This window comes from Cynocephalus volans, chromosome 8 (assembly GCF_027409185.1).
Source record: "Cynocephalus volans isolate mCynVol1 chromosome 8, mCynVol1.pri, whole genome shotgun sequence".
NCBI classification, from domain to species: domain Eukaryota; kingdom Metazoa; phylum Chordata; class Mammalia; order Dermoptera; family Cynocephalidae; genus Cynocephalus; species Cynocephalus volans.
Window position 1 is genome coordinate 95,881,898 of NC_084467.1, and position 13,401 is coordinate 95,895,298.

Here is a 13,401-nt window from a genome sequence, read left to right on the forward strand (position 1 = left end):
TCACCACGTAGGCACATGGCCTCCCAGAATAAGACTCCACTTCCCAGCTTCCTTTGCTGCTGCAGGCGGCCATAAGACTTCATTCTGGTCAACAGGAAGTAGGCAGTCTTGCCGCATAACAACTTGTAGCAAACCTGACCAGAGAGCTGGCAGAAGCCCTTTGTCCCTCTTCTTCTCTTCCTTTCTGCTGGTTTGGAATAAGCTAGAGGTAGCTAAAACTCAAGTCTCCATCTTTGTCCCTGAAGTGGCAAGCTAAGTAAACCACAAGCAAGATGGACATCAGGGTCTTTAAGACCTCAGGACTCAAATGCCTCAGAAAGAAATATCTCATTTAAACCACTGTTTTCCCCCTCATCATGGGAAGCTGTATTTCTTTCTCCCATTGTGACTACCACCCCAATTCCAACTAGGAAGCTCCTGGAGAAAAGGGTGCTCAAAAAACACGGACAGCATTTACGTCATGAAGAGGCTTCTACGCCCCTCAAACACCTATGTTTCTGTTTTGTATAATGTTTTAGTTTAAGTATTATAGAGGTTAGAATTTGGTCCAAAGGAGACAGAGAATCCTAGAAAGATTTTAAAGCTACACTCACCTCCTGGGAAAAAGTTTTAAACAGCATATTTGATAATTATTTTTTTAATGTCACATTCAACACATGGCTCTAACACATGCACAAATAAGTTCAAAATTAACAGATTACCACATCCAATTTCACCACTGGGAAAACATCAAAGAAAAATTCTAATGTCAAAGGAAAGCACACCACTTTCAGTTAAACCCTAACACCTTTCTCAGGTTTACAGCAGCATTGCTATATGTCCAGCATATCTGTCTACCAGCTTGCGACATGGACTTGGGTGTTAAAATTTTGAAAGTTATTTGTATCATGACTACATAAAAAGTTTAAATTAAATTCTAAGTGAGCCTGACTATCACTGATACCCTGAATTTCAGGAAATAAGGATGGCTCAAAAATCAAACACATAATCAGAATAATAATGCAGGTCAACCACCACTGCAGAACCATCAACACTCAAATCTACTGAGTCAGCAATGACTGATCTCATCATCTCTTCCTCTGCACATAAGCGGTTCAGCTTGGGATAAGCAAGAAGTCTTTGCAGGGGTACAAAAAACTTATCTCCAACGCAGAAGGGTTTGGGAGACTTCTCTATTCTGGCTTTTTCATCCTCTGTGAAGACTGGTCCAAAGCATGGGATGTGGGTTTCTGAGCAGCCAGTGTCTTTTGGCTCATTACCAGATTCCCTGTCCTGTTCTTTCAGCCTTCGCAGATACCTCACTCGCAAGCTTTCCACTTGTTGGGACACTTCGTTAACCAACACAAGTCTGAGGAATCTTTCCTGTTTCAAACTTGGGTATGAGGTTGTGAAAACCTGAAGGGGAAAAAACAAAACCCTTAGAATAGAGGAAAATTTTCAAAGCCAACAGTAACTTTTTGCCACATAAGAATTAACTGTACATACATACTGGATGTGTCTGATCCTGCTAATCGTAAATGCCTCAATTATCATGGGAGTCAAACTACTGACACACAGACAACTATCTGATTTGCTTTCTAATTCTAATGCCCAATGCCTCTGAGCCAGGCTTCTACCAATTCACACTAATCCATTATTCCTACCTGATATTACAGGGAAAAGGGTGAAAAAAGAAAAATGGTTCAGTTAAAAGGGATAATGTGTTTCTTCACCCCACATCTTTAAACCAAAAGGGTGTGAGAAGCCTAGAGGCACAGTTCTGACGTGGTCATTTCCTGAGGCAGCTGGGAAGTAACTCCTGCTGGCTTTTCTCTTGACAGTCTAGAAGGGTACCCTAGGCCAACCCTGCCAGCAGTGGTGGGTCCTGAAGGATTCTCCTAGGGAGAACCTCAGAAGAAGGTCATTTACACTCATCTCTACTTTGGGGACTCACCAAAAAAAAAAAAAGGTTCACCATCCTAATAAATGTATTTCTTGCCCTGACAGCTAGTTCATAAAGAATACTCACAGCTTTATAAACATGTTGGTGGTGCTGCTCTGAAACACATGATTCCGTTGCCCTTCCTCCATTTTTCCGGAAGATGCCTATCTGGGTACAGAATCCGACGCTCTCAGCTCCAGCTGGTGGTTCCCCCACACCAGTAAACTCCACAGAGTAATTGTAGCAATTTGCCACACATAGAGCCCTGATATCAAAATAAGGAAAGAAATCATTTTTCTAAGTTTAGAGCTATCATTAAATAAGCAACAACTCTGGTCAGTAGTACAGTAAAACATGAAAAATGCAATGAACTAAAATACTTCTGAGTTACAAGTTCCTACAACACTACATAATGCCACATCACAGGTTTGCTTTATTTCTGTCAGGAGCAGAGGCAATGTTACAATATTGGTTTTCAAGTTACCACAATAATGTGGAAGAGAAAAGGAAAGTCATAGGGCAGTGCATAGGGGTGGACAAGGAGACCACAAGGGCTACAACCCCTTATAGCCTATTTGGGTTTGCAATTACACCAGAAAATGTGACCACACCAGAGGAGATACCCCTGGGCAGGGGCATGAGGCTCACCCTCACAGCCCCAAACCTTCCCTCTGTTTTGTTCTTCATCTCCACACCAACACTGCAGACGTCTTCACAGAGAAGGTACCTGGTGCCCACACACCCTTTCCACACTTGCCCAAAAGTGGCAGTCCCTTTATGATTTTATTTCATGTTAAGACACATATTGGGAATCAATTTTATTGGAATAAAATACGAAACAATTTGGGTAATATATACATATCAAGATTTACTTCCTAGGATTTTAAACTCCAGAAGGATCCCAAAACTCAAAACAAACAAAAACTCTTCTGAACTTACCAGGTCTGAAACTCCATTCTGTTCCACTCAAATTTATGATCTGAATCTCTTAAGGTCACTATAGGAAACAGGGGATTGAATTCAGAGTTTGGTGTGCTGATGACGACCATGGCTGGAGACAGGTACCCAAATACCACTTCAGGAAATCTGGCCAGATCACCTGAATCCAAATGTTCTATTCTAAAATGGTTAATGGGAAAGATATAATAAAATCTAGCTTCATTTGCAAGTATCTTTCTGATTTAGCAAAACAATATCCACCTCTACACCGGTTTCTCTCTTCTCTGAATATGTAATAATGCTCAAATGACCTAAGAACAATTATTCATATACTCTCATCGTTTCCACCCCCAACTCCACCATGGTCCTCCCTTATCCAGCTAAAGTCCTTTCATGTATAAGCCTCATTACCAATACCCCTAGAAAAGGTATTTGAGCTGACATAATGCACAAGAAGGATACAAACATCACTTCTATGGTATTTTTGTCAAAAATGCATACCCTGAATCTAATAATGAAGAAACAGACAAACCCAATTTGAGGAACATTCTGATATTCATCAGAAATATCAAGGGCAAATAAGACAAAGCAGACTGAGCAGACCTGTTCCAGATTAATGGAGATGAAATAGACATGACAACTAAATGCACTGTATGATCCTGGACCATTTTAAATTATGGCTAAATTTTAAAATAGTTATAATAAGACATTAGTGGAACGACTGATGAATTTTGAGTATGGACTGTAGATTGGATAATAGTCCCCCCTATCCACAGGGGATACCTTCCAAGATCCCCAGTGGATGCCTGAAGCCACACAAAGTACCAAACCAAACTGCCGTCACTCAGTACAATTTTCTGTTCATGTCTTCCACCCACAAATTTACAGCTTTTCCATCTCAACTAAACATTTATCGCATACTGTGTCCTTAACTTTTGCAGTTTGAAGTGTTAACAGCAAAACTAGCACAAATTTCTTTTTCCTTCACAATTTCAGGATAGAACATTTGTTATTACAGATTCTAGCAACCTCAGCATATGATTTTTTTTTTCTTATTAAGTCAAGAACTTTCACCTTTTCACTGAAAAGAAGCACTTTACGGCTTCTCTTTGGTGTATCCAAATTACCAGCATGACTACTCTTGCACTTTGGGCCCATTTTTAAGTAAAATGAGGGTTACTTAAACACAAGCACTATGATACCACAAAAGCTGATCTAATAACTGAGACAGATACTAAGTGACTAATGGCCCTGTACTGGCCAGCCAAAAAAAAAATGTAACGGGCAGCATCTACAGTGTGGAGACACTGGATAAAGGGATCATTCACATCCCAGGTGGGACGAAGTGAGACAGCATGAGATTTCATCACGCTACTCAGAACAGGCTGCATTTTAAAACTTATGGATTGTTTGTTTCTAGAATTTTCCAATTAATAGTTCCAGACCATGGTTGACTCCCATGTAACTGAAACCACAGAAAGTGAAACCTACGATAAGGGAGGATTGCTATAAATTAAGTGCAGTAACAAAACACAAACCATTAAAAAATAGGAATTCATGAGTTCCCATACTGATGATAAACGGGGAGAAGGGACAGCTCTATGCTCATGGTAAAATGCCAAAGGTTTTTTGGTAAATGTAGCGGGAGTACTTGGATTGCAAAAATCATTTGTCCCCATGTAATAAAGATTAGGTCAGACAAGAATCATTCATAAGGCTAAATCTAGGGAGAAATACAGATGACTGGCCAGACATCTGCATGGTCTCAATGTGTCTCCCAGACTGCTTATTAGTTGTAAGAGAAAAAGGCAAAGCAAAACTGTAATCATAGAGTGGAGGAACTTCTAGACGACTGAACATGTGGAGGTTCCTAGAGGGCGGTGCCCCAAGGGAGGGCATGGAAACTCAGTACCCCTTTCCCCATACCTCACCCTATGTATTTCTTCATATGTACCCTTTATAATAAATGCACAAACAGGAAGACATGTTTCCCTGGGTTCTGTGAGCCACTCAGCAAATCAATCAACCTGAGGAAGGGGTTGTGGGAACCCTGATCAGTGGGTTAGAAGCACAGATAAAATGACCTGGGGTTGGGTCTGGTTTCTGAAGTGGGTCACAGTTTTATGGGATCTGACACTATCTCCAGGGAGATAGCATCAAACGTGAATTAGAGGACACCTAGCTGGTATCCGCTGCAGAACTGATTGCTCGCTGGTAGGGAGAAATCCCCACAATTTAGTCACAGAGCAGAGATCAGTCTTCTGTGTTGATGATTGTGCTGTGAGAGCAGAGGGAAATAGCTTGTGGGTTTTTTTCCTCATTCATTTGACGTCAGCGAAGTGGGATTTGCTAGAATGGCTCTGGCTCATGGAAACATGTGGCTTTGGAAGAAAAAGGATGAAAGGGTGCAAGATGAGGAATCTTTGATTCCTGGGTGGCCACGTGGTCACCCATGGTATGGAGCCACAGCTGTGCTGCAGTCAGTTACTCTAAGTTACCAGTGGAATTTAGAAATGGATCCAACTCCTGGAGACTTGGTTCAATGGATGCATAAGGAAATGCAAACTAGTTATAACACCAGGGCCAAGGATTTGGATCCCCATACTGGCCATACACCGGGGGGGGGGGGGAAGCAAAATATTCAATCCTTTGGTTATTGTTATCTGCAATAACTAAAATGAAATTAAAAGAGAGTACAGGATCATACCTTGATGCTAGACCAAAGCTCAGATTTCAGATGGGCTGAACCTCAGCCACTAGCCTCAAAGCTGCGCCCCAAGAGAATAATTATGCAGGGACAACAGAAAGTATCTCTAAGACCTGTGATAACCAAGAAGGCAGTCAATGTGGGGGAATGGCAAAACCAAGCAACTATTGAAACTAATGGGTATAATGTGAAGGAATTCTCTCATTTTGTAGACTGGTATCATCAGATTCTTGCTTTACTAAAATGGATTCTGAGAGTCAAATTTAGGAGGAGTATATTTGCTTTTAACGCTGCATAGTACAGGAGTATGTTTGGGTTGATGAAGGACCCATGACTCACTATAGAACAATCATAGATGGCCACATATGATACAGACACACAGGAGGTTATTCCCAAGGGAAGAGCCAACAGCCAGCCTGGGGACTGGATAAAAACCATAGTAAGGTTTGTTTACCCTGAGAAAGGGGACTGCCTAACTTCCCCTGTATGTGCCAAGTCAAACATCACAGATGAAGCAGCTGGTATGCTTCATATGTAGGCCACATGGAACTGGCTTTACAATGATATTTACCTGCTGAATATACCCAATACCCAGGTCAGGGCAAATGCTGTGCTTAAGAGCCCCTTTAAGGTGGATGCCCCATATAAACTTACTGAGAGAAGGAAGAACAGTAGCTGAGGGTACAAAAAAAAAAAGGTGTTATGAAATAAGGAATATCCAATATTATATTAACACTTCAAAAGAGGCTCAGAGCAAGAGATGATAGTGTCTCTTAGCTCACTTATACTAGATGCCTGAAAGGGTGAAGCTATGTTTGCTGAGAGCACCTTGCTTTTGAAACCTGACAAGATTGAATGGAAGCCTGCAACCTGAGTGGCCTCACCCTGGGAGACATATTCATGCAATATGATGATGGACTGGATTAATTATTAATGACTGAATGGAACTCTAGTAATGTGCCAGCGACAAATGATAAAGAAAAAGGAAAATGTTAATAGTTGAATCTGGATAAAGGGTATATGGATGCTCTTGGTACTGTTTATTTTTTGCACCTCATCTGTACACTTGAAATTTCCAAGTAAAGTACTGTGTAGGGGCCAAGGGAAGATATCCCCTTCAACCCCCTGAAGGTTCTCTAAAAAAATCACCTAATAAACAGATTAATTTGAAGAAAAGGCATAACAAAATTTTATTACATCATAGTTTTACATGATATGGGAGCCTACAGAATGAAGACCCAAAGATATAGGGAAAACTGTCCATATTTATGCTTAAGTTCTATGAAGCAGGCACAGTGTTGTAGAAATGTGACTGGACAAGAAAAGTGTGATTTAATGCTAATAGACTGAGTGGGAAAACCCAACAAGGCCTATCTATTCAGATTTTTCTCTCTGTGTATCATTCATTCCTCCAGGATATTAGGCAGGACCATTTCTGGAATGGGGGTCTTATGACCTATAAGCAGACAAGGTAGGTCAGAGAATTTCTTTATGGCCAGCTCTAAGACAAAAAGGGGGTTCAGGGGAGGAGGTTAGAGTATATCTATGATCTGCCTGGGGAAGAAGAAATCTAGTATCTATGGCATGCCTCGGGGGAGAATGAAGCTGGGACAGAAGGGCAAGAGAAGGTCAGAGGAAAATTGGTTTTGAGGTTGCTTCTGAGGCCTTCACTTTGGAGTATTACTTTCTGGGCACCAAAAGTTGAAAAAAGAAGAGTGAAAAGATATTCTGAGCAATTTTCTTTATAAATAATAATCAAGACCTAAATATTTAGGACACTACAATTACTGAGACTAATTCTTCAAGATTTTTCAAATGAGCAGTTATACAGTACACTATCAGTATCAATTTAAGTATAATATCAGTTTAAAACTTACAATTCAATACATGTTATCAAGTCGAATCCAAGCAAACGAGAGTCTCTCTCCACAGCAGAGCCATGATACAAGGTAATAGTCAAATCCAGATCCCGGGGTTTCAGAAAATCCCCCATGAAGGGAGATAACTTATCCCTGCAAAAGAATTATTGCAGAAGAAACAGTTTGAACACAATCTATGTAGAAAAATCTCAACATTCACTGAACTCAGATCCTCTAATAAGATCCTTCTACCTTATTAATATAAGTCTGACATAGCCTGTTTTTCTTATATCAATAAACCAGGCCACAGGGCAACTTCCTCTCACAATGAGAAGTTACTGGTTAATGAGAACAAGATTTTGAATATTTGACATTGTTCTCATTTGTAATACTTTTGGTCTTCCAGCTCACCATTTGGATCAGTGATTTTCTTTCCTTTTTTTGGGGGGGGGAGGATCAGTGATTTTCACATTTTTGTTCTTTAAGAGAAAAACATTAAAACAATCTGGAAATCTTACACACTTATACCACACGAGATAGGAGAAATGCTCTGGTTCAAGATGGAAGAGGAAGCCTTTGCCCTAGTGCTCTGGGACATTTTGAATCCTCTGCTATAAATTATGTCTCTGGCATTAAAGTGATGAGATTTTGCCATCTGAAATTGAATTTACAATACTTTCACTATTATAATGACTAATTGAGGCTATACTTTATAAGTTGGTAGAAACAAAATACAGATATTATGCATAAAGTATACAGCCAATTAGTGTTATGGCAAAGCCTTATGATTCAGTGAGCTTGAAACTCCCCAGTAGTCCTAATCTCTTAAAACAAGTTGCATAAAATTGACATTTTAAGTGTAATTAATAATGCCACTAGTTTTACATTAATGCATTATTCTTTAAGAAACTAGGAATTACCCTCTCCATCGTAATTTATCCTCATCAATATCTACTCCGACAAGAAGTTCAATGCATGGGTAGACTTTTAGCAGTCTTATGAGCGAAGTGTCACCACATCCCAGGTCTGCAACCTGTAGATGAGGCAGAATATTATTTAAAAGACATTTGTAGTCAGTCAAGTACGATCAAAAACTTTTTTTGGAGGGGAAGGGTGGAGTGTGTATCAATTAATGAACTCATAATAAAACTATTATATGGAAGGATCTTTTTGACAGAATAGTGTACACAAAAAGCAAATTAATTCAAGACTTTATAAGCCTGTGGGCATAAATAAGTATTTCTAATTGATGAAAGTCAAATAGAAAGAGCCACTCCTATTCCAGAACAATTGCTATTGTCTATATCAGACTAAAGAGAAACAATTAGGTATGCACTCAGTTTTTCCATTCTGAATCAGAACTAGGAGTCTTAAATAATCTTGGTATCACTTCAGCAAACTAAGGCTTCCTAAAACTTTGCTTTGATTCATTTCTCACACATGAAAGACATTCATTTAATTTCTTTCTTGATAAAGCAGTTAAGTCAAGCCATATGAAATTCCATATTGAACTCTGAGCTGCCAAAAAGGCAACTGCAGATGTTTCAAGTGAATACACATGCCTGCATGGATACAAAGATGTAAACAAATACCTGCAGCTTTGTGTGCAAGTGTAGAAACAGCAGCGGTGCAGTTAAATAACAGAAACCTTCACAAAGAGGAATCTTAACTGAGTCTTCATTATCAAGCAGAAAAAGAAACCTTTCATCTAGAAATTTCAGCTTACCAGCATCTAGTCTGCATCCAGAACATCCAATCTATTACTACAGCAATCAGGTAGGTATGCATGTATGTCATATGAAACCATGACCTTCCTCTGAAGATAGCCAAGTAGGCCCATTACCTAGTTTAAAAAGAACCACAATACCTGTGGCCATATCAGTTTGCCTAATGTTCTGACTAGAAATGTAGTGCCTACAAAATCACTTTCAACTGCAAAATCTCACGATTTTCTTCAAATTTGGACCTGGCAATGTTGAATTTTACCTGAGCCCCGTGCTTCTGGCAAATGGCTAAAGGAATCCACCTATGCTTTGTGTTCCAAGAAAGGGCTCACTGCAGAGCCTCCCGCCTGCCCCCACTTTCTAGGTTTGTTTACGCCTCTCTGTAAAAGGAAAACCTTTTTGCTTAATTCTTGAGATACTTGTGGACATTATGGTCACAGCATTCTCCCTACTGCAATAATCCCTTTGAAAAGTCTCTCCTTAATAGGGTATTGTAAAACACTTCATAAGGCAGTCTTAATCATTAAATGTTTGAAAAGAGAAATACCTACCTTCTTGGGTTCATGTTGATCCACTAAATTTTTAACAAACTGGTAACGTTGTTTGTACAATGGAGGTTTAAACTGAATTACTTTTTCCCTGGAAACTTCTTCAAAATTACCATCAACCACACTATTGCACTGAAAGTTCAAACAAAAAAGGAGAACGGTTCCAAATCAAGTATGACTTAAAAATTAAATGAGGGGGAGCTTTATTATCCCAATAACCTTGGAGAACACACTGGCCTTGAAACACCCCTGTTAAATGAAAAGATAATTTTTTTTTAAAGATAGGGGATCTTAACCATTAGCTTGGTGTTGTCAGCACCACGCTCAGCCAGTGAGCTAACCAGCCATCCCTATATAGGATCCGAACCCACGGCCTTGGTGTTATCAGCAATGCACTCTCCTGAATGAGCCACGGGCCGGCCCCTGAAAAGATGAAATTTTAACTAAGTTTATTTGAGCAAAGAAAAAATAAATTCACAAATCGTGCAGCCCTCCGAAACAGAGCAGGATAAGAGAACTCCAACCAGTAACATGACCTGACAGCATTTATAGGAAACAGAAGTGCACTGTAGAAACAGCTTAATTGGTTGCAGAGCCTCCTGCAATTTAACTAAAAGTTCAGCTGCTCTAATTAAACTACAATATTAGTTTAGCCTGTTAGGCTTAGTGCAGGAGCCTAGTCCAAATTAATGGCCTCCCACAAATTTTATTTAACAGCCCTCTGTCCTAACATGATTAGGCAGCACTGTATTTCCTCCACATTCATGTAAGCCTCCTCCCATGTCTTTTAATAAGTCAGATTCTGACTTTATGCTTCCTATAGCTTAGTTTCAGAAAATATTACTAATAAATGCATTTAATAAAAACAATTAGAAGCCTTCCAGCCACAAGGGACCTTTTGTAGCATGAACTGCCAAAGCCTGTGCTCCAGGTAGGCAAGAGGCTGGAAGATGTTTATAATGACTGACAAATGACTTTCTCCTTGATCAAAACTTACTCAGGCTCCTCCGAGCTCTCTTCTGGTCTAGGCCTCAACCTTGTCCTCAGCCCAGTCTTTGGCCTGTCTAGCCCAGTTAGCAAGAATTCTGCTAAGCCAAGAGAATCTCCCACCCTTGGTATCTGATGATATTTGATCAAATTCTTCACCCCCACCTCTAAGCTCTTGGCCTGCCTTCAGCAAGAACCCTGTTAACTTGATTTATCAAGAACCCACTCCCTACCTGTGATATCTCCACTTAATTTTTTCTTTCCCCCTGGTGGCTAGCCAGTACAGGGATCCGAACCCTTGACCTTGGTGCTGTCAGCACCTTGCCCTCCCAAGTGAGCCACCACCAGCCCCATATCTCTTCTCCATTTTCCATCCACTCACACCCTGTCTGCTCCTTGGCTATATATCCCAAGCTGTCTTTGCTGTATTCAGAGTTAGGCCCTACTACAATGTTCTTACTGCAATAGTCCTAAATACAGTCAGAATAATTTTTTTCTTTAACATGACCCTGAGGAAGAAAGAAAAACAGAATTTATAGGATTAATCCATAAGCTGTTACTGCTGTCCTATAAACATTATTATAAAGGAGTAAAAGGCACTTGATAGCTACAGTAGCTACAGTACCATGCAATAGAAATAAAATACAAAGCCAAGCATGCAAGTATTTTGTAGCATATTTCTTAAGTTTAAGGTGGAATTAACTGTAATATTTTATTTAACCCAATATATTCAAAATTGATTTCAACATGAAATCAATATGAGATATTTTAGATTGTTTTTCATATTAAATCTTCAAAATCCAATGTGCTCAATATTTTACACTTATGCATCTCAATTCCAAAATTTTCATTGGAAATATTTGTCTCTATTCAGATTTCAAAAAAATATACATTTATGGGCTGGCTGGTGAGCTCACTTGGTCAGAATGTGGTGCTGAAAACACCAAGGTCCAGGGTTCAATCTCTATACCAGCCAGCTGAAAAAAAATATACACATATACATTTAAAATGTATATTCACATACCAAAGTTACTCCAAACATTTTCTAACAATGAAATCGAATATCCACTTTAAACTTAAAATTAAAGATGAAGTTAAAGTTCAGTTTCTCAGTTCCACTAGCCACATCTCAAGTGCCCAATTACCACGTGTACCTATTGTAAAGCAGGGATCCACAGCCTCAACACTCCAAATGTGGTTCCCAAACCAGTGGCATCTCCACCCGCAAACTTCGGAGAAATGCAAAATCTTGGGCCCTGATCACCCTGGATCTCCTCAAACAGAATCTGAAGTTCAGCAAAATCCCAGGTGATCCATATGCACTATTAACATTAGAGAAATACTACTTAGTGTTATTTTTACTTTTTTTCTAACTCAGAGACAGTCTCAACTTAGTGTTTTTAAAGCAGATTTTGCTACTTTAACAACTGATAAAAATAAAAACTTTTTTTCTTCATATACACCAAATGTGGATATTTCATCTGTGTATATCCTTGTTTATCTCAACCAATACCCCAGTAAAGGCTAGGGCCCAACTGCGATGAATTCTGCTTGTAATTATCTCACAGTACATCCCCGTGATAACTCCTGAGAGTCATACAATCTAAGACGGGTGGCATTACCTGTATGTTCTTGTCCTCCATTTTGTTTCCAATTTCCGTTGAAACAAAAATGCAGATGTGTCCTTCAATCTTTCTATCAGAGAATCAGCAACGACTCAGCTGGTAAATACACCGTTTTTGTAAAGAAGAGAGATGCCACCAGGAAGAAATGCTGACCAGCCCGCTCCTTCCCTTGCCATGTTACCATTTAACCCACAGAATTTATCCCATACTGGATCAGACATTAGTGAACAGACTCAAACTGCATCACTCATATTACATCACTCAATACTACATCAAACTCAGCTAAATGCAGTAACATCCATTCTTTCCTTTTACTATTAGTTCAACTATATACAAACCCAACAATCTTATGAGTTCTCCCTATTTCATTGCTAAGTCTCTCAACCTCACTCAAATTGCTTTCAGTAACTTTTCCACACATCGTCAAACTGAAATTTCTAAGGAAAAAATTGCCCTTAGTACTTGATAAGCTAAAGATGCTCCTTAGTTCTATCCAATTCACCCACAGACTTGAATTTAAATTTTGGTTCTCTATTGCACACTTGTCTCCATCAACTAGAACTTAGCCTGAAATTTAGGCAACATGTAAATCACCTAGCTTTTGAGTAATTCTCTAGCTCGTATTATAAAGCTCTGTTCACTCAAGCGAGCGTTTCATTCCTTACAGAGCACCAGTCCTCGCAGCTACTGCTTTTTGACTAAGAAACGTACCCAAAGGAAAAAGCAAACCACCGAACTGAGAGCCGACTAGGCAGAGCCGCAGCCGTACTGAACTCCGCCCCTGACAAACACGCACGCGCGGCCTCGCTACGTGACGTCACTCGCCCGCGGCAACATCTGCGCTGCCCGGGCCCTGCGTCTTCTGAGTTTGCCGTCCGGCCGATCCTTCTAGGATTTCCGCTCCAAGGCGTCGGTTTTGCGTCTCTTAACGGCCGCGGTGGCGCATGCCCCTAAGCCATTTTCTACCTTTTATTCCGAACCGTGGCGGGGACCACCACCCCCGCCCGCCACATCCCGGGCTAGCGCGCGCCTGCGACCCGCCCCGGCCGCCACGACTGTTGAGCCGAGGCGCCGCCGCATCGAGCGCGTCC

The 13,401-nt window shown here is 40.2% G+C and overlaps 1 protein-coding gene across 1 annotated transcript; it reads right to left on the minus strand.

The window, feature by feature from the left end:
• Positions 1-619: 619 nt before the first annotated feature.
• On the minus strand, positions 620-13,079 carry HENMT1 (HEN methyltransferase 1). Its single transcript, XM_063106289.1, has 8 exons — positions 13,022-13,079; positions 12,308-12,406; positions 9,702-9,830; positions 8,347-8,459; positions 7,445-7,579; positions 2,861-3,040; positions 2,009-2,186; positions 620-1,395 (listed from the first exon to the last, which is right to left on the minus strand). The coding sequence occupies exons 2-8, from the start codon at positions 12,326-12,328 to the stop codon at positions 970-972; spliced, it is 1,182 nt and encodes a 393-aa protein (XP_062962359.1). The 5' UTR covers positions 12,329-12,406; positions 13,022-13,079; the 3' UTR covers positions 620-969.
• Between the last annotated feature and the right edge of the window lie 322 nt (positions 13,080-13,401).

What these genes read in the sequence shown, in the direction of transcription:
- HENMT1 (XM_063106289.1), bottom strand. Translation starts at nt 12,328, where the DNA reads ATGGAGGACAAGAACATACAG. An exon ending in GATAAATTACGATGGAGAGG is followed by an intron (nt 7,580 to 8,346) that starts GTAATTCCTAGT and finishes ATTCTTTTGCAG; the next exon opens with GGATAAGTTATCTCCCTTCA. An exon ending in ACCAACATGTTTATAAAGCT is followed by an intron (nt 1,396 to 2,008) that starts GTGAGTATTCTT and finishes TTTCCCCTTCAG; the next exon opens with GTTTTCACAACCTCATACCC.